Below are 26,653 nucleotides of genomic sequence, written 5' to 3' on the forward strand. Positions count from 1 at the left end.
CATACTGAACTTTTCCTTTCCAGTTATCACGTTGTGTTTATTATTTTTTCCTCCCGATTGTTATGCCCAAGGAAGTTGTGGATGAGAGAGCCTCCCTCACATTCCTCCCCTCTATTTCACTTCACCGCTTTCTCCTTACCCCTCCATCATCTCAGATTCTTTCCATCCATCCCTGTCCATTACTCCCTTCCCTCTCTTTCTCTCCACCACTACTTTACTCGTCTCCACCGTCTCACATTCTCTTCATCACTCCCCTCAATCACTCCCTCTCTGTTTCACTCCACCACTCCCTCCTGTCATTTTTTACTTCAACATCACACCCTCTGAGTGATGATGACCCTGTAGGGCTTGGGTATTTTGAAGAGGAAATCTGTAGGGTCCTTGTCCATGATGAGTTCATGCCCTGGTGGTGGTGCGAAAGAGAAGTTCTGAAGGAGCACCGTCAGGAACACAAACAATTCCACACTGGCCAGACTCTCACCAGGACACGACCGTCGACCTGTTGATGTGGAAGTGAAAGATTCTTTTAAAATTATTATTACTTTAATGCAGCGATATGCAGTCAAAGGCAGACAGATACAGAAAGGTATCCCCTCTAAGGAGTATATAAGAAAAAAAGCCTAAACTCAAAATTCATTAATTCCAACATGTCGAGAGACAGATTTTTTTTTTTTTTAAATGCATATATGGAAGCAAAGTCAGAAAGACAAGAAAAAGAATCCCTTCCAAAGAGTTTAAAAGAAGAAAAAGGGAAGGGTCCAAGATAACCTACAGTAAACCAAGGGTCGAGAAACTTTTATAGGGTATTACCCAAAGTTTACTTGAGTAAACTGAAATAATCCCTAGAAAAAAAAAAAAAAAAAGGTACTTCTATGTACACATGTGTCGATAGTACGGCAGCTAAGCAACAAATATCATGATGAATCGTACATTGTTTTACATCCTGTTCATTAAAACTTGCGTCATTTGTTTGAAAGATCAGTAACATACCGCACGCATTACCTCCCATACTTCACGCATTACCAGTAATTTTTTAAATTTACCCCCATTTGGGGAGATTTAACCCTGTCCCTCGATCCCTGAACTATACTAACCCCTTCACCATTAAAAAAAAAAAAAAAAGTCACGTAATGAGGAAGTATTATACCTGCCACCACATAACGATGAAATATTGTACCCACCATCGCATAACTAAGAAATATTGGATCTATTATCACATAAGAAGGGAAAATTATACCTTCCATGATAAAGAGAAAATATAATACTTGCCATCACGTTATTGTACCTATCTATTATAACGAGCAAAAATTGTACTGCTTACCATCACATATCGAATATATGCTGTACTCCTACCAACATGGATCATAACAAGGACTTTTACTGTACACCCACGCACCAAAGTTTCTGTACCCCTTCGGTGGAAGGAAGTGGAAGTCAGGGTTAGAGAGAGGGCAGGCGAACGGACGACCGTGAGTAGTAGTTTGGAACTGAGCTACGAGGCGAATAGTGAGAAACTTAATGACACTGGATTCGAAACATTTCCATGCTATTCACATGCAAAATATTATGCGTTCGTATCATACATAGCATATATTATAACTTAGACTACTATGTTATCATGGTGTCCTGTGAAACTGACCCATCTGTTTCGGATCATCATCATACAAATAAAGCACCGGGCCAGTTGTATGTAAGCTGCAACTCGTCATTATCACTGCAGTGATAATTTTTGTGAATGTTATTCCTGGATTGTCTATTGCTATAATATAGAATGATTGTGACTTTAACTGATCCCCACAGTAGCTATGCGGATGGCTATAAATGTTGCAATTATTTTATGTGGACGAATAAACCACATTGTGATGGGCAGCGGAGAGCATTCGTCAATAATTTGCTATAACCAGATGAAATTAGATGCAAACAACACAAAATATTATGAGACAACGAGGATACAGGAATGGTATCCTGCTCCGCCTTGTTATCCATGGGTGGGATGTTCGAAAGCTCGTAACGGCCGCTAAGATCATCGTAGCGGGTACGATAATCATAGCGCGCTCGTAAACCGCTAAGGTGTATGTTCAAACAAATTTTACGATCCTCCATCCGCCATATTTGCTCGTAGCACTACGATTTCTGACAAGCACCCTTAAGCTGATCGTAGCGTCGCATAGTGGATGTTTCTGTAATAAACAAACTGAATCAAGTGATGCTGAGTTTGTTTATTTACCTTTTCTGTGAACGACGATGGAGTTACAAGTGGTTTTACAGGTAGAACTGGCATTACGAAGAGCGATGAGACTTGAGAGGAACTACAGAGACATAATGGATCCATTTGCTTACAGTGACGAACATTTGTTGAGATATTATAGGTTTCTCAGACAAGAGCTTCTTCACTGGTGTGCAAGAGTTGAACCACTAGTTGGGCCAGCGACAAGAAGATCCCGTGCTGTGCTATGTCATTTGCAAGTGTTAATGACATTCAGATTTTATGCAAGAGGCTCGTTTCAGAGCGTGTTGGCAGACACATTCGGCTTAACACAGGGACGTGTGAGCAGAATAATTAAGAGTGGCACACGTGTTGTACAGAAAATCTCTTAGGGAAGTTATGATGCCAAGAGGTAAGCAATGAGGGGGAATTTTTCGTTTCTACAGTACTGCTTACATCTGTAAATGGAGAAATGGCGTTCCTCTGAGGTAGACCCTGTATTGGATCATATAGCCCCGCTAGGTTACAGGAGCACGCTACCACTCCCGGCACGACAGTCCCGGGCCAGGCTCGAACTCACAATCCCTCGCTTACGAGCTTGATGCTCTACCACTGAGCCATCGTGTCCCCTTACAGCTGTAAAAATACAGACCGATGCACTGTTCATTAAAACATGGTTTAAGTCTGTGGGGGTTGTAATGATACAGTCTGAAGCCAATGATATATTGTTTATTCAGGTAAAAGGGTCTCGATTTGGATCTCGATATTTTCAAAATTATCACTATGTTTTATTATGATGTGGATCTTTCACCTACAGTATAGTTATATCCAAGGTGATGTGATTGATCTTCAGCAATGTCTGTCTGTCGAGCCAACCGTGTATGAACGCCATCATCTCATCTGTAAAATTTGCTCGACGAATTCGTATGATAGGGATCTCGTCACTTGTCATGTCTGATATGTCTTGGGATGAATATCGTAGTTGTTTGAGTTATGTAATGGATAAGTGTATTTGTTTACATTTTGAAACTCCATTTTGATTGGTTCACAATCTTTCAAGGATTATGAAATCTCTCTTCTGATTGGCACAGCGACTATCAGTTGGGTTGCATTATGAACGGAACGGATTTTACAATCGCATCATCATGAGCTACAAGCGTTGTCGCGAGCGTTAGAAGATACACTTTAGTGGTTGTCGTCGCTCACGATCAAAGATGGCCGCTATGAGCGCGTTACGATGATCATAGCGGCGTCTCGCACCGATCTTTTGAACATCCCAGCCCAGGCCTTAACCGTTGCTTCACCTTATACATGCATTATTTTCCTTCAGTCTCTGCCACTTTTATTATTCTTACTTCCCGGTATCCTCGTACTGCGAGTCGTCATATTCCTTAAGGGGTTTCTAGTCGTCCGGTCCTATAACCCCTACTGTATTACATTATTCCTCACATCATCACTCCCATACAACGTTAGCACAAGACCGCTGAATCTGTTACTACCATTATTGGCACTGCCACTACTAATCCCCCTTTTCCCATTGTGTCAAATTCCCCTCACAGTACTACTATTACTACTTCTCCTACAACTACTCCACTATAAATCTGTATAATAATACATATGATTGTCCTTAGGCCTGTGTATCTGCTAACCATATTGTCCCTGTCTCACCGTCGACAACTCGTCACTTACCCCGCACCGCTACCCCAGTTGTACCACCCTTTCTCCCACCCACCATGGACTACTTCTCCCGCACTCCAACACCACACTACCCCTCACCCCATCCTTGGACCACCAGGCCTGTTGTTCACCCTTTACCGGTGAATATACGTGGCATGCATTAACAATAATAATTATAAAAATGAAAACAATATAAATCTGCAGTATTTCGACTATTACATAAAAAAAAGCCACAGACCCAAACGTGCTTATATTACGGAGCTTTAATATATTAACCAAAGAACTGACCACAGACCGTTCTTACCATTACCACTGGACATTCCCTATAGCACTTCACCATGGTAATACAACCCATTGTAGTCCTTTGTGGGATCACTACAGCTGTCTGGGAAAAATAACATAGTGCATGACATGCCTACAACCCACTAAAATACTCCTGTGACGTTTCACAGACATCCATAAAATAGCCTAGGAGAAGTTAGAGGACAAACAAACAAACGAGTGGACATAGACAGACTGAGGCCGAATGTCTCGCATCGGTATATGACAACCTAACAAAACTGTTACCTTCCTGCTTTGCAGGTGTCATCATAGTTATAATAATAATAATAATAATAATAATAATAATAATGATAATAATATTAATAAAAATCATCATCATCATCATCATAGTAGTAGTAGTAGTAGTAGCAGTAGTAGTAGTAATCACATGTTAATATGCATGATACACAGGAGGACAAACACCATAATCTCCCTGATAAAACATGTGAAAACAGCTGTGACATATGAAACCAACCAGTGCCATAATATGCTGTAATGGTAGGGTTATAGTAATACTAAATTAATATTTGACAGCAACTCAACTTTCTGTCATGGCAAACAGATTCTGCATTGCGTCGACACATGCTATTTCAGTGTTTGTCCTCCTTTGTATCTTTGCCTAATAACATGATTATTATTATTATGATTATTATTATTATTATTATTATTATTATTATGATTATGATTATTATTATTATTATTATTATTATTATTAGTAGTAGTAGTAGTATTGATATAACTATGATGACACTTGCAGAGCAGGATTGTAAGAGTTTTGCCAGGTCGCCACATACCGATGCGAAACATTCTGCCTCTATGTCCAATCGTATGTTTGTTTGTCCAATAACTTCTAGGCTATTTGAAGGATGTCCGTGAAACGTCTCATGCATATTTTAGTGGGGTGTAGGCATGTTGTGCACTGTTATTTTTCCCAAACATATGTAGTGATCCCACAAAGGACTACAGTGGGTTGCATTACCATGGTGAAGTGTTATAAGGAATATCCAGTGGTAATCATAAGTACAGTCTGTTGTCGATTCTGTGGTTAATATATCAGTGCTCCGTAAGATAGTCACGTTTGGGTCTGCAATTTTTAAGTGTAATGTTGGGAACGCTACAGTACACATCTATGTTCTAGTTGTTATTATTAATATTTTATAATCGCCCACCTTTAGAAGGCAGAGCGATAATGTTTTTGTCTGAATCTGTGTGTGTGTGTGTGTGTGTGTGTGTGTGTGTGTGTGTGTGTGTGTGTGTGTGTGTGTTCCTATTATATCTCATGAACGGCTTGAGCTATCAACATGAAACCGTCAACGTATCAAGATATGACCAAAATCTTGGACGAATTCGAAAATGGCCACTCGAGTTCAGGGTCAAGGTCACCAAAATAACTGCCAAAGGTCAACTAGTTTTTATCGCCTGCCATTAGCACCATTATATCTCATGAACGGCTTGAGCTATCAACATAAAACCTTCATGGTATAAAAATATTGCCTAAATTTTGGATGTGGCAAAGAACCTATTCTGGCGGGCGATTAGCATTCGGCTCCCAAAAGCCTTTCTCTTATTGTTAATGCATATCGTGCATATTCGTCGGTAAAGGGTGAACAACAGGCCTGGTGGTCCAAGGATGAGGTGAGGGGTAGAGTGGTGTTGGAGTGCGGGAGAAGTAGTCCATGGTGGGTGGGAGACAGGGTGGTACAACTGGGGTAGCGGTGCGGGGTAAGTGACGAGTTGTCGACGGTGAGACAGGGACAATATGGTTAGCAGATACACAGACCTAAGGACAATCATATGTATTATTATACAGATTTATAGTGGATTAGTTGTAGGAGAAGTAGTAATAGTAGTACTGTCAGGGGAATTTGACACAATGAGAAAAAGGGGATTAATAGTGGCAGTGCCAATAATGGTAGTAACAGATTCAGTGGTCTTGTGCTAACGCTGTATGGGAGTGATGATGTGAGGAATAATGTAATACAGTAGGGGTTATAGGACCGGACGACTAGAAACCCCCTAAGGAATATGACGACTCGCAGTACGAGGATACCGGGAAGTAAGAATAATAAAAGTGGCAGAGACTGAAGGAAAATAATGCATGAATGAGGTGAAACAACGGTTAAGGCCTGGATAACAAGGCGGAGCAGGATATCATACCTGTATCTTCGTTGCCTCATAACATTTTGTGTTGTTTGCATCTAATTTCATCTGGTTATAGTAAATTATTGACGAATGCTCTCCGCTGCCCATCACAATGTGGTTTATTCGTCCACATAAAATAATTGCAACATTTAAAACCATCTGCATAGCTACTGTGGGGATTAGCTAAAGTCACAATCGTTCTATATCATAGTAATAGACAATCCAGGAATAACATTCACAAAAATTATCACTGCAGTGATATATATATATATATATATATATATATATATATATATATATATATATATATATATATATATATATATATATATATATATATATATATATATATATATATATTTTCCTGGCCTATCAACCATTGGGGCCGAAGCCCCTGGTTATTAAGGCCGGATATATATATGTATATACATTTAAACATATATACATATATATACAAACATATATATATACACACACACACACACACACACACTTCCATGCATACATACAGACACACTTTCATGCAAACGTACATATATATATATATATATATATATATATATATATATATATATATATATATATATATATATATATATATAATAATTTTAATTTTATTTATTTTTTTGTATTTTTATTTTTTTTAAAATTTTTTCTTGGTTTTATATTTTTTATACCTTATAATATAAAGAAAAGCTAATCTAAAGACCCTAAAACTAATCACCTAACAGACAAATCGCTAACCTATACTAAATCCTACAGACAAATAGCTAGGCTTAAACTAATGATAAAAATACCTCGACTAACACAGCACCATCGACTGCAGATATGTTATGCCTTTCTACATGACATACCTGCACTCATCACCTGGTGACTGTCAGTCGAGGCACAACCTAATATAGGGGACATCAATATATGAAAGGGAACCAGACGAGTCAGGAACATTTCCATATACGTCAGCTGTCGGCCCTAATTAGAATAACTTAAGCAGGATAGTATAATGTATTTACATAATTTATACAATAAGTGAAGAACCTCTCCCAGCAGACCACCATCGACTGCAAGTGCCCAATACCTTCCTATATTGCACACTTGCATTCATCAGCTGGTGGCTGTCAGGCGAGGAACTTGGCTTAATGTAGCGGACATCTATATTAGAAATAGATCAGTGGGAGGAGGAACTATTTAAAATATGTCAACTGTCAACCCTAATTAATACAACAATATATACATATTTACCGTTGATAAAAACATAACCACACAGTAAAAAAGTCACATCACTCTGATCAGTCCGGTCTCTCTCAAGAAAGCCATCAATTTATCAGTCATAACAATGTCCCCATCACCCAGGATGGTGGAAAGGGTGAAGGGGACGTCTGCTGCACCACAGTACTTTATAAGTGAAGCACGTTCACGAATAAATCGCCGACAACGCAGGATGATATGACTGATAGATAACACCGCGTCACAGATGTCACAGTGCGGTGGGAAGCGTCTTTCCATATAAGGTTTCATATGTGTTAAAATGGTGGCATTGAGCCGTAACCGTGCCAACACTTTATCTTCCAGGCGACTGGGACGGTTGGCGGTGTCCCAGTAGCCCAGGTACGGTTTACAGGTCGGAATATTTAGTCTGGTCCACTGACCTTGCCACAGAAGATTTATTGATTTATTTCTGGGAGAGAGACTCGACCGTAGATCACGAGGAACGTCCAAGTCTCCTCGAGCTCTACAGCCGACTTTGCAAGTAAGTCAGCCTGCTCATTGCCGTAGATACGACAATGACCAGGCACCCAGATCAGCGTGAATGACTTGTTGCATGAATGCAACTTATTAACGATGCGGTCCTGGATCTCGTGAGAGTCCGTAGTACAAGATGCAATTGCCTGAAGGGCTGATTTTGAATCTGAAAATATGACAAATGAGTCATGCCTAGAATTGAGAGCATAGTCTATGGCTTTGTCAATAGCAAAAAGTTCGGAGGTAAACAGAGATGTATGAGTCGGCAACTGATACCTAAGTACACATTCAGTCGACCACATACTTGCACACACACATTCACTCGAATTGGAGCCATCGGTGTACAATTGATGGGACCCCAAGTGACGAACAATGATGTTACGAAACAAATGGTGCTGGGAGCCATGTAACATCCACTGTAAAGCCGGGTGGCTCCCAAGGCGCTATCTTTTTAAACACCAACTTGTCACAGTCACTGTGGTCCACACCAAGCTCCTGAGTCAGTAAGTGGAGGCGAACGTCAAGTGGCCGACGCACCCCCCGCATAAGGTGGTGGTATTGACGCAGGGGGGTACAGGCCACATTGCCGATATTACTTTTCCTTAATGTCCTTACGCCGTAGGACAAGGCCAGGTGGTCACGGCGAATACGGAGGGGAGGCACTTTCGCCTCCACTTCCATACGAGTCACACGGGTACACCGGACGGCTCCAAGACACATTCGCAATCATTTATTCTGTAACACATCCAATCCTTTCAGCGTGGCATCGGATGCCGAGCCATACACCTGTGCACTATAGTCTAGCTTCGATCGAATAAGGGACTTATACACCATTAATAAAGATTTTCTGTCGGCACACCAGGTAGTACCTGCTAGGTACTTGAGGACATTTAACGGTTTATCACAAAGAGCAAGCAAAGTATTAACGTGAAGTTTAAAATTCATTCTATGATCAAAATGTATTCCTAAAAATTTGACAGAATTTTGAAAAGGTACCGCCTGATTATCCAAAGTTAAGCACAAATTAGGTACATTACGATTAGTGAAGACTATAGCGGCACACTTATGTACGGAAAACTTAAATCCCCGCTGCAAGGCCCATTGGTGGACGGAGTCAAGGGCTGCTTGAATCCGCCCAGCCGAAAATTGTGCATTACGGGAAGAGTGCCATATTGCACAATCGTCAGCGTAGAGCGAGTATTTAAGATTCCTCGGGATGGGAGCTGATGACAGAATATCATTGATCATAATACTAAATAAAGTAGGACTAAGCACACTTCCCTGTGGCACCCCGTTTTCCTGGATAAATATATCCGATGTTACGTTATGGGGCAATTTGACAGAGAAAGTTCTGTCCCTTAAGAAATTTGAAATAAAAGCAGGCAAATTTCCTCTTAAACCATAAGCATAGAGCTTCATTAGTATACTGTGTCACCAGGTCATATCATAGGCTTTATGGATGTCCAAGAACACCCCTATCATGAATTCTTTATTGGCAAATGCCTCTGCAATACAATGCTCCAAATTCATTAAATGATCTAGTGAACTTCTGTATTTACGGAAGCCACATTATTGATCATTTAACAAATTCTTCGACTCTAAAACAAAAAGAAGCCTATTGTTAACCATGCGTTCCATGACCTTACATAAACAAGAAATCAACACAATAGGACGAAATGAGGTGGGATTCATAAGACGACCACCCTCTTTGGGTATCGGTATGACGTGCGCAAAGTGCTATGAGTTTGGGAACGTTCGAAACGCCCAAATCTTATTGTACAATGCTAACATCTTAATCAGGTTGTCCTGATTAAGATGCTGGATCATACCGTACGTGATGTTGTTCGGTCCAGGGCTGGTGTCTTTACAGGATTTAAGGGCAAGGAGCAGTTCATCTAGCGTAAACTCTTGGTTGTACGAGGAGTCTACGTCTTCTGTGGCAAAGTCTAATATCTGTAGCTCAGCCATGCGTTTATGATGAAAACGCGGGTCATAATTGGCTGGGCTACTTACATGAGAAAAACTCCTGGCGAGGATGTTAGCAACGTCCATGGGCTCGTCATAGATGTTATTATTAACCTGAAGGGTGGTGACTGGAAAATATGGGCCTTTATTATTTAATATTCTTATAGTGGACCAGACTTTACGGAATGGTGTTGTACGAGTCATCGTGGACACAAAGGACCGCCAGGAGTCACGTTTGGCCCTTCTTATTTTTCTCCTTGCCTCAGCCCGTGCCTGTTTGTATGCAATAAAGTTTTCCTCAGTGGGCTGACTATCAAAAATCCTGTATCTCCTATTGCGTTTTCTTAATGCTTGTCGGCAATTCGGCGTCCACCAATGTGCTCTATGCTTCGCATGAACTGTAAAAGTCTTGGGAATAGCAGCCTCAGCTGTGTGTAATATGGAAGTAGTTATATTTTCGTCCTTAACATCTATGGTCTCCCGAGATATATCTAAATTGGCGATCCTTGAGAAGGATCCTGAATCTGCTTTCTTATAGTTAAATTTTAGAGGTGGAGGGTCCGAAACGATGTCGCATGTATAAGAAAGACAGATGGGTAAATGATCACTTCCCAAGGAGTCGTCGTAAGGGTCCCATGAGAGATCTTGATGTATACCAGGGGAGGCCAAAGATAAGTCAATGGCCGAAAAGTTACCAGTACGATCATCTACACGAGTCGCTCTACCATCGTTCAGAAGACAGAGGTTGGACTGTAGTATTAGGTTGGCTACTTGCTCCCCACGACCATCAACCCTCAAGCTACCCCATTGATAGTGATGGGCGTTAAAATCGCCCAGCACTAACTTATTCCCAGGCAGATGTTCAAATAGTGAATATAAAGCATCACTATCAATGAGGCCATGTGGAGGACAGTACAGAGAGCAAATGGACAGATACATGTTATTAAATTTTACTCTGCACGTGACCGCTTCCAGAGTAGAATTTAGAATCACTTCAATTTGTGAGTGTGATTTGTGTGTGTAAATGGCTACTCCGTGACCTTCATATCTTCTATACGAGTGATAGTGTTTTAACTGCGGAGGATCAGGATGATCCTCCAGGCGCGTCTCCTGTAAACAAACAACGTCTGGCCTGTGTATTGACAGCAAGATTGCTATATCTTGTAACTTATTCCCAATACCTCTACAATTCCACTGTAATTGAGTGAATGCTGCAGTTTAAGATTTTCGTTGGGGGCCAGTGTGCTTTGTCTTTTTTTGTCGCCCGCCAGTAGGCGAGTGACTACCGTGGGACCTATCCCGGTGCTTGTTGATGGAAACCTCCATATTTTCATCAATAACTAGGTTCCCAACCTCCCCCGAGGAAGAGCTAACCTTTCTCTCCCACGCTGGAGTAGGAACCGGAAGGACATGAGGACGTGACTGTTTCGTGAGGGTGGTCATGTTATTCTTAGTAGGCTTGTCAGGCTTTGCTTTAGGCTGTACTGATGGAGAGGCAGCAGCAGCCTGAGAGTAAGTTGAAGCTTTAGGGATGTCAGTGAGAGAGTTGGAACGGACAGGAGATCGAGATGGAGATGTACTGTGAGTGGCAGGAGGGAGAAGGACAGGGTCAGTCTGCGTCTCGACAGAGCACATCACAGGACGGGATATTACCGCAAAAGCATAGGACCTATTCGGCGTGGGAGTTGCATGCAACTCCTTAACCTTTTTCCTAGCTTTGTAGTAGGAAATACCCTCAGTTGCCTTCACTGTGCAGACTTCCTTCTCCTCCTTCCACTTGGGACAATCCCTAGAGGAAGTGGAGTGAGTACCCTTGCAGTGAAAGCAACGTACTGTCTCTGATGTGCAACTTTCCGCATCATGACCCTGGCTTGCACACTTGCCGCACACTGGCTGGGAAGACCGACAAGTCTTTGTACCATGCCCATACAGCTGGCATTTCAGGCAACGCAAAGGGTTAGGGATGTATGGCCGAACGTGAATAATTTCGTAACCAACTTTGATATCATTAGGAAGAGAAGATTTGGCAAACGTCAAGATGATAGTTGCTGTCTTCGTCCTTATGCCTTCCGAGTAGTGAGTTATGAATTTAGCCTCTATGACATCTTGCTGCGCCAATTCACTTATGATCTCATCCTCGCTCATCACCATGAGATCCCGGCAAGTGACAACACCCTTGCAAGAATTCATGGAGACTGGGATTTTGGCTTCAACATCGTAACAATGGAATTTGCTCAGTTTCAACAAATCCTTTACCTGTGCCGAGTTTACAGTTTTGACCAGGAGATCTCCATTAGCAAGTTTTTTAACTTGTTCGACTTCTCCCGCACAGTGGTCAATCACCTTCTTGATAAGGAAGGGATTGAGACTGGACAGGGGAGTGGAACCTAGCGCATGGATGGTGACGTCGGTCGCATTTGCTACTGGGATGTCAAGTGGGGCTCGAGTCTGGCGTCCGTCAGTCTGGGGGTGGTCAGTCCGGTTGTTCCTACTTTCGTCAGGACCACCTCCCCCCTTGAAGGGGGGAGAGGCAGCAGGGGCGTCCATCATAGTAACCACTCCTCCCGTGAGGGGGAAGTGGGAAGAAAGAGAAAAACGACCAAGGGGCAAAGTACCTGGGGAAGACCCACCTAGGCTGAGATTACCCTCTCAAACCACTCTCGGGAGGACGCACCTGTGTATGACTCACACCCCAGAGCGATCAGTGGGGGGTACACTCCAGAGGTGAGTAAGCAAAGGCAATCTCAGGAAACAGATATAGACACTTACTATATCTACTAAGGCCAGGGAGGAAAATGAGATCTAGCCAACCTAACGTTTATTCCCCTATTTACAAAACTATTGCCAGTGAGGCAGCCCTATATTGCTAGAGGAGAGAGCAACGAATACACAACTGCACTCTCTGCAACCATTCATCAAAGTCCCTGCAGTGATAATTTTTTTTTTTTTTTCCTATCGACCATTGAGGCCGGAGCCCCTGGTCATTAAGGCAATTATATACATGTATATATATTTACACATATATACATATATATATGAACATATATATATATATATATATATATATATATATATATATATATATATATATATATATATATATATATATATATATATATACATACATACATACATACACACATCCATGCATATGAACATACACACTTTCATGCACACGAACATATATATATAATAATTTTAATTTTATTATTTTTTTGTAATTTTATTTTTATTATCTTTTTATTTATTTATTTATTTATTTTTTTAATCTTATATTACTTATAAACTAAAATACCTAATGTAAAGACCCTAAAACTAATCACCTAACAGACAAATCGCTAACCTATACTAAATCCTACAGAGACAAATAGCTAGACCTACACTAATGGTAAAAATACCTCGACTAACAGAACAACATCGACTGCAGATATGTAATGCCTTTCTACATGACATACCTGCACTCATCACCTGGTGACTGTCAGTCGAGGCACAACCTAATATAGGGGACATCAATATATGAAAGAGAACCAGACGAGTCAGGAACATTTCCATGTACGTCAGCTGTCGGCCCTAATTAGAATAACTTAAGCAAGATGGTATAATGTATTTACATAATTTGTACAAAAAGTGAAGAACCTCGGCCAGCAGACCACCATCGACTGCAAGTGCCCAATACCTTCCTATATTGCACACTTGCACTCATCAGCTGGTGACTGTTAGTCGAGGAACGGGGTTTAATGTAAGGGACATCTATATTAGAGATAGATCAGTGGGAGGAGGAACTATTTCAAATATGTCAACTGTCAACCCTAATTAATATTACAATATATACATATTGACTGTTGATAAAAACCACAACCACACAGTAAAAAAGTCACATCACTCTGATCAGTCCGGTCTCTCTCAAGAAAGCCATCAATTTATCAGTCATAACAATGTCCCCATCACCCAGGATGGTGGAAACGGTGAAGGGGACGTCTGCTGCACCGCAGTAATTTATAAGTGAAGCACGTTCACGAATAAATCGCCGACAGCGCAGGATGATATGACTGATAGATAACACCGCATCACAGATGTCACAGTGCGGTGGGAAGCGTCTTTCCATATAAGGTTTCATGTGTGTTACAACGGTGGCATTAAGCCGTAATCGTGCCAACACTTTTTCTTCCAGGCGACTGGGGCGGTTGGCAGTGTCCCAGTCGCCCAGGTACGGCTTACAAGTTGGAATATTTAGTCTGGTCCACTGACCTTGCCACAGAAGATTTATTGATTTCTTTCCGAGAGAGAGACTCGACCGTAGATCACGAGGAACGTCCCAAGTCTCCTCGAGCTCTACAGCCGACTTTGCAAGTAAGTCAGCCTGCTCATTACCGTAGATACGACAATGACCAGGCACCCAGATCAGCGTGAATGACTTGTTGCATGAATGCAACTTATTAACGATGCGGCCCTGGATCTCGTGAGAGTCCGTAGTACAAGATGCAATTGCCTGAAGGCCTGACTTTGAATCTGAAAATATGACAAATGAATCATGCCTAGAATTGAGAGCATAGTCTATGGCTTTGTCAATGGCAAAAATTTCTGAGGTAAACACAGATGTATGAGTCGGCAACCGATACCTGAGGGCACATTCAGTCGACCACACACTTGCACCCACACATTCACTCGACTTGGAGCCGTCGGTGTACAAGTGGTGGGACCCCAAGTGACGAATGATTATGTTACGAAACAAGTGGTGGACCTCCGCCTCCGGCGCCTTGGCCTTTGGTGCTGGGAGCCATGTAACATCAACAGTAAAGGCAGGTGGCTCCCAAGGCGCTATATTTTTTAAAACCAACTTGTCACAGTCACTGGGGTCCACACCAAGCTCCTGAGTCAGTAAGTGGAGGCGAACGGCAAGTGGCCGACGCACCCCCCGCAGAAGGTGGTGGTATTGACGCAGGGGGGTACAGGCCACATTGCCGATATTACTTTTTCTAAATGTCCTTACGCCGTAGGACAAGGCCAGGTGGTCACGGCGAATACGGAGGGGAGGCACATTCTCCTCCACTTCCATACGAGCCACACGGGTACACCGGACGGCTCCAAGACACATTCGCAAACATTTATTCTGCAACACATCCAATCCTTTCAGCGTGGCATCAGATGCCGAGCCATACACCTGTGCGCCATAGTCTAGCTTCGATCGAATAAGGGACTTATACACCATTAATAAAGATTTTATGTCGGCACCCCAGGTAGTACCCACTAGGTACTTGAGGACATTTAACGGTTTATCACAACAAGCAAGCAAAGTATTAACGTGAAATTTAAAATTCATTCTTCGATCAAAATGTATTCCTAAAAATTTGACAGAATTTTGAAAAGGTACCGCCTGATTATCCAAAGTTAAGCACAAATTAGGTACGTTACGATTAGTGAAGACTACAGCGGCACACTTACGTACGGAAAACTTAAATCCCCACTGCAAGGCCCATTGGTGGACGGAGTCAAGGGCTGCTTGAATCCGCCCAGCCGAAAATTGTGCATTACAGGAAGAGTGCCATATTGCACAATCGTCAGCGTAGAGCGAGTATTTAAGATTCCTCGGGATGGGAGCTGATGACAGAATATCATTGATCATAATACTAAATAAAGTAGGACTAAGCACACTTCCCTGTGGCACCCCGTTTTCCTGGATAAATATATCCGATGTTACGTTACTGGGCAATTTGACAGAGAAAGTTCTGTCCCTTGAGAAATTTGAAATAAAAACAGGCAAATTTCCTCTTAAACCATAAGCATAGAGCTTCATTAGTATACCGTGTCGCCAGGTCATGTCATAGGCTTTATGGATGTCCAAGAACACCCCTATCATGAATTCTTTATTGGCAAATGCCTCTGCAATACAATGCTCCAAATTCATTAAATGATCTAGTGAACTTCTGTATTTACGGAAGCCACATTGTTGATCATTTAACAAATTCTTCGACTCTAAAACAAAAAGAAGCCTGTTGTTAACCATACGTTCCATGACCTTACAAAGACAAGAAGTCAACACAATAGGACGAAATGAAGTGGGATTCATAAGACGACCAGCCTCTTTGGGTATCGGTATGACGTGCGCAACATGCCATGAGTTTGGGAACGTTCGAGACGCCCAAATCTCATTGTACAATGCTAACATCTTAATCAGGTTGTCCTGATTAAGATGCTGGATCATACCGTACGTTATGGTGTCTGGTCCAGGGCTGGTGTCTTTACAGGATTTAAGGGCAAGGAGCAGTTCATCTAGCGTAAACTCTTGGTTGTACGGGGAGTCTACGTCTTCTGTGGCAAAGTCTAATATCTGTAGCTCAGCCGTGCGTTTATGATGTTGGAAACGCGGGTCATAATTGGCTGAGCTACTTACATGAGAAAAACTCCTGGCGAGGATGTTAGCAACGTCCACGGGCTCGTCATAGGTGGTGTTATTCACCTGCAAGGTTGTGACAGGGAAGTATGGGCGTTTATCATTTAATAATCTTATAGTGGACCAGACTTTATGTAATGGTGTTGTACGAGTCACCGTGGACACAAAGGACCGCCAGGAGTCACGTTTAGCCCTTCTTATTATTCTCCTTGCCTCAGCCCGTGCCTGTTTGTATGCAATAAAATTTTCCTCAGTGGGCTGACTATCAAAAATCCTGTATCTCCTATTGCGTTTTCTTAAAGCTTGTCGGCAATCCGGCGTCCACCAATGTGCTCTATGCTTCGCATGAACTGTAAAAATCTTGGGAATAGCAGCCTCAGCTGCGTGTAATATGGAAGTAGTTATATTTTCGACCTTATCATGTATGGTCTCCCCAGATATATCTAAATTGGCGATCCTTGAGAAGGATCCCCAATCTGCTTTCTTATAGTTAAATTTTGGAGGTGGAGGGTCCGAAATGATGTCGCGTGTATAAGAAAGACAGATGGGTAAATGATCACTTCCCAAGGAGTCGTCGTAAGGGTCCCATGAGAGATCTTGATGTATACCAGGGGAGGCCAAAGATAAGTCAATGGCCGAAAAGTTACCAGTACGATCATCTACACGAGTCGCTTTACCATCGTTCAGAAGACAGAGGTTGGACTGTAGTATTAGGTCGGCTACTTGCTCCCCACGACCATCAATCCTCAAGCTACCCCATTGATAGTGATGGGCGTTAAAATCGCCCAACACTAACTTATTTCCAGGCAGATGTTCCACTAGTGAATTTAAAGCATCACTATCAATGGGGCCATGTGGAGGACAGTACAGAGAGCAAATAGACAGATACGTGTTATTAAATTTTACTCTGCATGCGACAGCTTCCAGAGTAGAATTTAGAATCACTTCCGTTTGTGGGTGTGATTTGTGTGTGTAAATGGCAACTCCGTGACCTTCATATCTTCTATACGGGTGGTAGTGTTTGAACTGTGGAGGATCAGGACGATCCTCCAGGCGCGTCTCCTGTAAACAAACAACGTCTGGCCTGTGTATAGAAAGCAAGATTGCTACATTTTGTAACTTATTCCCAATACCTCTACAATTCCACTGTAGTATAGTGAATGCGGCGGTTTAAGATTTACGAGGGGGGCCAGTGTGTTTTGTTTTTTTATGCCGCCCGCCACCAGGCGAGTGGCTACCGGGGACCTTTCCCGGTGCTTACTCGTGGAGATCTCCATATTCTCATCAATAACAAGGCTCCCAGAATCCACCGAGGAAGAGCTATTCTTTCTCTCCCTCGCTGGACCAGGAGCGGGAAGGACATGAGGACGTGACTGTTTGGTGAGGGTGGTCAAGTTAATTTTATCTGACTTGTCAGGCTTCTGTTTTGACCGCACTGACTGCGATGGAGCAGCGGCAGCCTGAGAGTATGAAGTGGCAATTGGGATGTCTGTCAGAGAGTTGGAACGTACAGGAGGCTTAGGCTGAGAGGTATGGCGTGGGGCATGAGGAGCGAATGTAAGGTCAGTCTGTGTCTCCACCGTGCACATCACAGGACGGGACACAACCGCCGATGCATAGGAGACATTAGGTTTGGGAGTTGCATGCAACTCCTTCACCTTCTTCCTAGCATCGTAAAAGGATATGCCCTCAGTTGCCTTCACTGTGCAGACCTCTTTCTCCTCCTTCCACTTGGGACAAACCCGAGAGGAAGTGGGGTGAGCGCCCTGGCAGTGAAAGCAACATTCATTCTCTGATGTACAGTGGTCAGCAGAATGGCCTACAGCCGAACACTTGCCACATACTAGGTTAGAAGACCGACAAGCCTTTTCATGGTGTCCATATATCTGACATTTTGCACAACGAAGGGGGTTCGGGATGTATGGTCTGACATTGAAAATTTCGTATCCAACTTTCACATTGGCTGGAAGAGATACTTTTCCAAAAGTCAAAACAACTGTTGCGGTCTTTGTCCTTATACCTTCCGAAAATCTTGTAATAAACCTGGCCTCTATTACATCTTGCTGAGCAAGTTCCTGTACGATTTCTTCCTCTTCCATAGGCACCAGATCCCTGCAAGTGATAACACCCTTGCAGGAATTCATGGAGTGGGGGATCGTCGTCTGGACATCGTAACTGTGGAACTTCCTCAGTTTCAGCAAGTCCTTTACCTGGGCAGAATTGATTGTCTTTACCAAGAGATCTCCACTTGCAAGTTTTTTAACTTGTTCCACCTCACCTGCACACCCATCAATCACCTTCTTGATGATGAAGGGATTGAGGCTGGACAGGGGAGTGGAACCAACTGCATGAATCTGTACAAACTCGGCATTATTTACATTTATGTCAAGGCGGGTACGTGTCTGGGGCCGTTCAGTCTGGGGGCTGTCCGTCCATGCAGCAGTCGGGAATTGGTCAGGACTACCTCTCACGCTGAAGGGGGGGGAAGCAGTAGGGTTGTCCGCAATAGGGACCACTTCCCCCGTTAGGGGGAAGTGGGAAGGAGGAGGAAAAACGAACAAGGGACAAACAACCGGGGACCACACACCTATGGCTAAGATTGCCCTCTCAAACCACTCCAGGGAGGCCCGACCGTGTTAATTCACACCCCAGAGCGATCAGTGGGGGGGACCCTCCGTGGGCGAGTAAGCAAAGGTAATCTTAGTAAATAGATATAGACACTTACTATATCTCTAGCAAGGGTAGGGAGGAAAATTAGTACTAGCTAATCCTAAGAGTCACCAGAAGGGTGAAAAAAAAAAAAAAACTAATGCCGGTGAGGCAGCCCTGAAAACTAGAGGAGAGAGTAGATGAAAACACGTCTTCTCTCTCCGCGACCATGCATAAAAGTCCGCAGTGATAATGACGAGTTGCACCTTATATACAACTGGCTCGGTGCTTTATTTGTATGATGAAGATCCGAAACAGATGGGTCAGTTTCACAGGACACCATGATAACATAGTAGTCTAAGTTATAATATATGCTATGTATGTTACGAACGCATTATATTTTGCAGGTGAATAGCAGGGAAATGTTTCGAATCCAGTGTCATTAAGTTTCTCGCTATTCGCCTCGTAGCTCAGTTCCAAACTACCACTGACGGTCGTCCGTTTGCCTGCCCTCTCTCTAACCCTGACTTCCACTTCTATCCACCGGGACTTTTGATGCATGGTCGTGGGGAGTACGGACGTGTTTTGCTGGCTCTCCTCTAACTTTCAGGGCTGCCTCACCGGCATTAGTTTTGTAATCAGCAGAATAAAAGTTAGGTTATCTAGTTTTAATATTCCTCCTTGTCCTTAATAGATATAGTAGGTGTCTATATCTACTTACTAAAATTGCCTTTGCTGACTCACCTCTGAAATGTACCCCCTACTGATCGCTCTGGGGTGTGAGTTATACACAGGTGCGTCCTCTCGAGAGTGGTTTGAGAGGGGAATCTCAGACTAGGTGTGTCTTCCCTGGGTGCTTTGTCCCTTGCACGTTTTTCTCTCTCTTCCCACTTCCCCTTCACTGGGGAAGTGGTTACTATGGCGGACGCCCCTGCTGCCTCCCCCCCTTCAGGGGGGGAGGTGGTCCTGCCGACAATAGGTTTGACGTGACTGACCACCCCCAGACTGACGGACGCCAGACTTGAGCCCCACTTGAAGTTCCTGTAGGGAATGCGACCTACGTAACGTTTCATGCTCTAGGTTCCAATCCCCTGTCCAGACTCAATCCCTTCATTGTCAAGAAAGTGATTGACCACTGTGCGGATAGGTGGAACAAGTAAAAAAACTTGGAAATGGAGACCTCCTTGTAAAGACTTTCAACTCCTCTCAGATAAAGGACTTGTTAAAGCTGCGTATATTCATTGTCATGACGTCGAGTCAAAGATCCCGGTTTCCATGAATTCCTGCAAGGGAGTTATCACTTGCAGAGATCTCATGGTTATGAGGGAGAACGATATTATACGTGAACTAGCTACGCAAGATGTCACTGAAGCACGGTTTATCACCAGATTCACGGAAGGCTTAAGGAAGACTGCAACAATTGTACTGACTTTTGGCAAGGTTGTACTCCCTTCACGGATTACAGTCGGTTACGAAATACTTAACGTAAGACCATATATCCCCAACCCTACTTAGATGTTTGAATTGTCAGCTCTATGGACACACAGATAAGACTTGTCAGGCTTCGCAACCAGTGTTTAGCAAATGTGCAACACAGGGTCACGATGCTGGACACCACACATCCGAGACTGTCTGTTGCTTCCATTGCAAGGGTGCTCACTCCACTTCCTCTAGGGATTGTCCCAAGTGGAAGGAGGAGAAAGAGGTCTGTGCGGTGAAGGCGACAGAAGGTATCTCCTACTACAAAGCATGGAAAAAGGTGAAGGAGTTGCATGCAACTCCCACACCAAATAGGTCCTATGCTTCGGCAGTGATGTCCCGTCCCGTGATGTGCTCTGTTGAAACAAAGACTGATCCTGAACCGGTTCCTCTTGCCACACACTCTACCTCTCCATCTCAGCCTCATGTCCAATCCACCTTTCAGACTGACATCCCCACTGCAACTTCTTACTCTCAGGCTGCTGCTGCCTTTCAGTCAGTCAAGCCTAAACAGAAGCCTGACAACTCTAGTAAGAGTAATATGACCACCCTCACCAAGTCAAGACCTCATGTCTCACCTGCTCCTGGCCCAGCACGGGAGAGAAAAGGTAGGTCTTCCTCGGTGGAATCTGGGACCCTCGTTATTAACGAAAAAATGGAGGTTTCCATCTGCAAGCACCGGGATAGGTCCCCCAGTAGTCGCTCGCCTACTGGTGGGCAACAAAAAAAGACTAAGAGCACTGGCCACTTTTGTAAATCTTAAACCACCGCATTCACTATATTGCAGTGGAATTGTAGAGGTGGTGGGAATAAGTTACAAAATATAGCAATCTTGCTTTCAATACACAGGCCAGACTTTGTTTGTTTACAGAAGACGCGCCTGGAGGATCATCCTGATCCTCCACAGTTCAAACACTACCATTTGTGTAGAAGATATGAAGGTCACGGAGTTGCCATATACACACACAAATCACACCCACAAACGGAAGTGATTCTAAATTCTACTCTGGAAACTGCTGGAAACTGTCTTGTGCAGAGTAAAATTTAATAACAAGTATCTGTCTATTTGCTCTCTGTACTCTCCTCCACATGGCCTCATTGATAGTGATGCTGTAAATTCACTATTTGAATATCTTCCTGGAAATAAGTTAGTGTTAGGCGACTTCAGCGCCCATCACTATCAGTGGGGTAGTTTGAGGATCGATGGTCGTGGGGAGCAAGTAGCCGACCTAATACTACAGTCCAACCTCCATCTTCCGAACGATGGTAGAGCGACTCGTGTAGATGTTCGTACTGGTAACTTTTCGGCCATTGATTTATCTTTGGCCTCCCCTGCTATACATCAAGATTTCTCATGGGACCCATATGACGACTCCTTGGGAAGTGATCATTTACCCATCTGTCTTTCTTATACACGTGACATCGTTTCGGACCCTCCACCTCCAAAATTTAACTATAAGAAAGCAGATTGAGGATCCTTCTCAAGGATCACAAATTTAGATATATCAGGGGAGACCATAGATGTTAAGGTCGAAAATATAACTAATTCCACATTACACGCAGCTGAGGCTGCTATTCCCAAGACTTCTACAGTTCATGCGACGCATAGAGCTCATTGGTGGACACCGGATTGCCGACAAGCATTAAGGAAATGCAGTGGGAGATAAAGGATTCTTGATAGTCAGCCCAGTGAGGCAAATTTTATTGCACACAAACAGGCACGGGCTCAGGCAAGGAGAATACTAAGAAGGGCCAAATATGACTCCTGGAGGTCCTTTGTGTCCATGGTGACTCGTACTACACCATCAAGAAAAGTCTGGTCCACCATTAGAATATTAAATAATAAAGGCCCATACTTCCCTGTAACCACCCTGCAGCTGAACAACACCATCTATGATGGGCCCATGGACGTTGCTAATATCCTCGCCAGGAGTTTTTCTTATGTAAGTAGCTTAGCCAATTATGATCCGCGTTTTCAACATCATAAACGCACAGCTGGGCTACAGTTAATAGACTTTGCCACAGAAGACGTAGACTCCCCGTACGACCAAGGGTTTACACAAGATGAACTGCTCCTTGCCCTTAAATCCTGTAAAGACACCAGCCTTGGACCAGACACCATCACGTACGGTATGATCCAGCATCTTAATCAGGACAACATGATTAAGATGTTACCATTGTACAATGAGATTTGGGCGTCTCGAACGTTCCCAAACTCATGGCACTTTGCGCACGTCATATCGATACCCAAAGAAGCTGGTCATCTTATGAGTCCCACTTCATTTCGTCCTATTGTGTTGACTTCTTGTCTATGTAAGGTCATGGAACGAATGATTAATAATAGGCTTCTTTTTGTTTTAGAGTCAAAGAACTTGTTAAATGATCAATAATGTGGCTTCCGTAAATACAGAAGTTCACTAGATCATTTAATGAATTTGGAACATTGTATTGCAGAAGCATTTGCCAATAAAGAATTCATGATAGGGGTGTTCTTGGACATCCATAATGCCTGTGGCATGACATGGCGACACGGTATGCTAATGAAGCTCTATGCTCATGGTTTAAGAGGTAATTTACCAATTTTTATTTCGAATTTCTTAAGAGACAGAACTTTCTCTGTCAAATTGCCCCATAACGTAACATCGGATATATTTGTCCAGGAAAACGGGGTGCTGCTGGAAAGTGTTCTTAGTCCCACTTTATTTAGTATTATGATCAATGATATTCTGTCATCACCTCCCATCCTGAGGAATCTTAAATACTCGCTCTATGCTGATGATTGTGCAATATGGCACTCTTCCCATAACGCATAATTTTCGGCTGGGCGGATTCAAGCAGCCCTTGATTCCATCCACCAATGGGCCTTGCAGTGGGGATTAAAGTTTTCCATCCCTAAGTGTGCCGCTGTAGTCTTCACTAATCGTAACGTACCTAATTTGTGCTTAACTTTGGATAATCAGGTGGCACCTTTTCAAAATTCTGTAAAGTTTTTGGAAATACATTTTGATCGTCGGTTGAACTTCAAAATTCATGTTAATAATTTGCTTGCTCGTTGTGATAAACCAGTAAATGTCTTCAAGTACTTAGCGGGTGCTACATGCGGTGCCGACAGAAAATCTTTGTTAATGGTGTATAAGTCCCTTATTCAATCGAAGCTAGACTATGGCATACAGGTGTATGGCTCAGCATCTGATGCCACGCTGAAAGGATTGGATGTGTTGCAGAATAAATGTTTGCGAATGTGTCTTGACGCCATCCGGTGTACCCGTGTAACTCATACGGAAGTGGAGGTGAATGTGCCTCCCCTCTGTATTTGCCGTGACCACCTGGCCTTATCATATGGCATACGAACAGCAAGGAAAAGTAATATCGGCAATGTGGCCAGTACCCCCCTGCGTCAGTACCACCACCTTATGCGGGGTGTGTGTCGGCCACTTGACGTTCGCCTCCACTTACTAACTCAGGAGCTTGGTGTGGACCTCAGTGACTGTGACAAGTTTGTGTTTAAAAATATAGCACCTTGGGAGCCACCTGGCTTTACTGTTGATGCATCATGGCTCCCAGCACCAAAGGCCAAGGCACCGGAGACGGAGGTCCACCACTTGTTTTGTAACATCATTCGTCACTTGGGGTCCCACCAATTGTACACCGACGGCTCCAAGTTGAGTGAATGTGTGTGTGCAAGTGTATGGTTGACTGAATGTGCCTTCAGGTATCAGTTGCTGACTCATACATCTGAGTTTACCTCCGAAATTTTTGCTATTGACAAAGCCATAGATTATGCTCTAATTTCACAGCATGACTCATTTTTCATATTTTCAGACTCGAAGTCAGCCCTTCAGGCAATTGCTCTTGCACTACGGACTCGAACGAGATCCAGGGCCGCATTGTAAATAAGTTGCATTCATGCAACAAGTCATTCACGCTGATCTGGGTGCCTGGTCATTGTCGCATCTACGACAATGAGCAGGCTGACTTTCTTGCAAAGTCGGCTGTAAAGCTTGAGGAGACTTGGGAAGTTCCTCATGATCTACTGTCGAGTCTCTCTCTCAGAAAGAAATCAATAAATCTTCTGTGGCAAGATCAGTGGACCAGACTAAATATTCGAACGTGTAAGCCGTACCTGGGCGACTGGGCCACTGCCAACCGTCCCAGTCGCCTGGAAGAAAAAGTGTTGGCGTGATTACGGCTTAATGCCACCATGCTTACGCACACGAAACCGTATATGGAAAAACGATTCTCACTGCACTGTGACATCTGTGATGCGGTGTTATCTATCAGTCATATCATCCTGCGCTGTCGGCGATTTATTCATGAGCGTGCTTCACTTATAAATTACTGTAGTGCAGCAGACGTCCCCCTTACCCTTTCCACCATCCTGAGTGATGGGGACATTGTTATGACTGATAAATTGATGGGTTTCTTGAGAAAGACCGGACTTATCAGAGTGATGTGACTTTTTTACTATATGGTTTTGTTTTTTATCGACTGTTATTATGTATATATTGTACTATCAATTAGGATTGACAGTTGACATATTTGAAATAGTTCCTCCTCTCACTGACCTATTTCTAATATTGATGTCCCCTACATTATACCCCGTTCCTCGCCTGACAGTCACCAGCTGATGAGTGCAAGTGTGCAATATAGAAAGGTATTGGGCACTTGCAGTCGATGGTGGTCTGTTGGGTGAGGTTCTTCACTTTTTGTACATATTATGTAAATATATTATACCATCATAATTAAGTTATTCTAATTAGGGCCGACAGCTGACGTATATGGAACTGTTCCTGACTCGTCTGGTTCCCTTTCATATATTAATGTCCCCTATACAGTATTAGGTTGTGCCTCGACTGACAGTCAGCAGGTGATGAGTGCAGGTATGTAACGTAGAAAGGCATTACATATCTGCAGTCGATGGGGTTCTGTTAGCCGAGGTATTTTTACCATTAGTGTAGGTCTAGCTTTTTGTCTCTGTGGGATTTAGTATAGGTTAGCGATTTGTCTGTCAGGTGATTAGTTTTAGGGTCTCTAGATTCGGTTTTTCTTTATAAGGTCTTAAAAGTATAAAACCAAGAAAAAATAAAAAAATAAAAAAATAAATAAAAAATGAAATAAAATAAAATAAAAATTGTTTTATATATATATATATATATATATGTACGGCCTTAACGACCAGGGGCTTTGGCCCAAATGGTCGATAGGCCAGAAAAAAAAAAAAAAAATCCACCGAGGGGGTACAGAAACTTTTGTGCGTGGGTGTACGTACCGACAGAAAAGGGGACGAATCCTTCCTGCCTGGCGTTGAAGGATCCGTCTGGGTTGATGAAGTGGTCGGGGTGGAAGAGGTGTGGTTGGGCCCAGTACTTAGGGTCTTTGTGACAGCACTCTAGGTGGGGAACTACCACTGTGCCCTGGAGAGGTAGGAGGATTAGGTAGGTAGGTAGGCAGAAAGGTAGATAGGCTCACAGGTATTGAGAGAGAGACAGACAGACAGACAGGCAGGTAGACAGACAGACAGAGAGGGGGAGGAGGCAAAGCACTCACCTTGGGGATGGCGTAGCCGTCGATCTCTGTGTCCTCCGAGGCGGAGCGTGCGACGGCCATTGGAATAAGAGAAAAGCAGCGATGGACCTCGTGGATAACGGCCTCCAGGTAGGGAAGTCTGAAGGATGGGCAGGATTTAGAGAGAGAGAGAGAGAGAGAGAGAGAGAGAGAGAGAGACTGTGTGTGTGTGTGTGTGTTCTTACCTAATTGTTCTTACCTAATTGTATCTTTACAGGAATGAGTCAAGCTCGTATTGTGCCGTGTCTTAGACCATATTTATCGTACATATCCTTAAATTTGTGAATTGTTTTGGCACACACTATTTCATTCGGTAGTGCATTCCATTGATCAATTGCTCTGTTTGGGAAACTGAATTTCCTTACGTTTTTATCACCTCTCTTCTTATGCAGTTTTTTGCAGAGTCCTCTTGCGATGCTTCTCCATATGTTAAGTAATCATTTATGTCTATTTTCTCCTTTCCTGATATGCACTTATATAGCATTATCATGTCACCTCTTTTCCTTCTCTCCTGTTGT

General features: G+C 43.1%; 1 protein-coding gene across 1 annotated transcript; it reads right to left on the reverse strand.

Annotated features, from left to right (window-relative positions):
• Positions 1-314: 314 nt before the first annotated feature.
• Positions 315-26,177, reverse strand: LOC145401036 (cytochrome P450 2L1-like). Its single transcript, XM_080273413.1, has 4 exons — positions 26,118-26,177; positions 25,840-25,984; positions 2,747-2,842; positions 315-499 (listed from the first exon to the last, which is right to left on the reverse strand). Exons 1-4 carry the CDS (start codon positions 26,175-26,177, stop codon positions 315-317), a joined length of 486 nt encoding a protein of 161 aa, XP_080129539.1.
• Positions 26,178-26,653: the final 476 nt, after the last annotated feature.

This window comes from Coenobita brevimanus, chromosome 54 (assembly GCF_032717465.1).
Source record: "Coenobita brevimanus isolate Jiangsu-jjx chromosome 54, ASM3271746v2, whole genome shotgun sequence".
Classification (NCBI taxonomy): Eukaryota; Metazoa; Arthropoda; class Malacostraca; order Decapoda; family Coenobitidae; genus Coenobita; species Coenobita brevimanus.

Bases quoted from the DNA above. Each gene is read 5' to 3' on its own strand.
- LOC145401036 (XM_080273413.1), bottom strand. From the start codon at position 26,177: ATGGCCGTCGCACGCTCCGCCTCGGAGGACACAGAGATCGACGGCTAC. The intron at 25,985-26,117 runs GTGAGTGCTTTG...CTACCTCTCCAG, and splicing joins ACGGCTACGCCATCCCCAAG to GGCACAGTGGTAGTTCCCCA. The intron at 500-2,746 runs GTAGCGTGCTCC...CCACATCAACAG, and splicing joins GGACTGTCGTGCCGGGAGTG to GTCGACGGTCGTGTCCTGGT.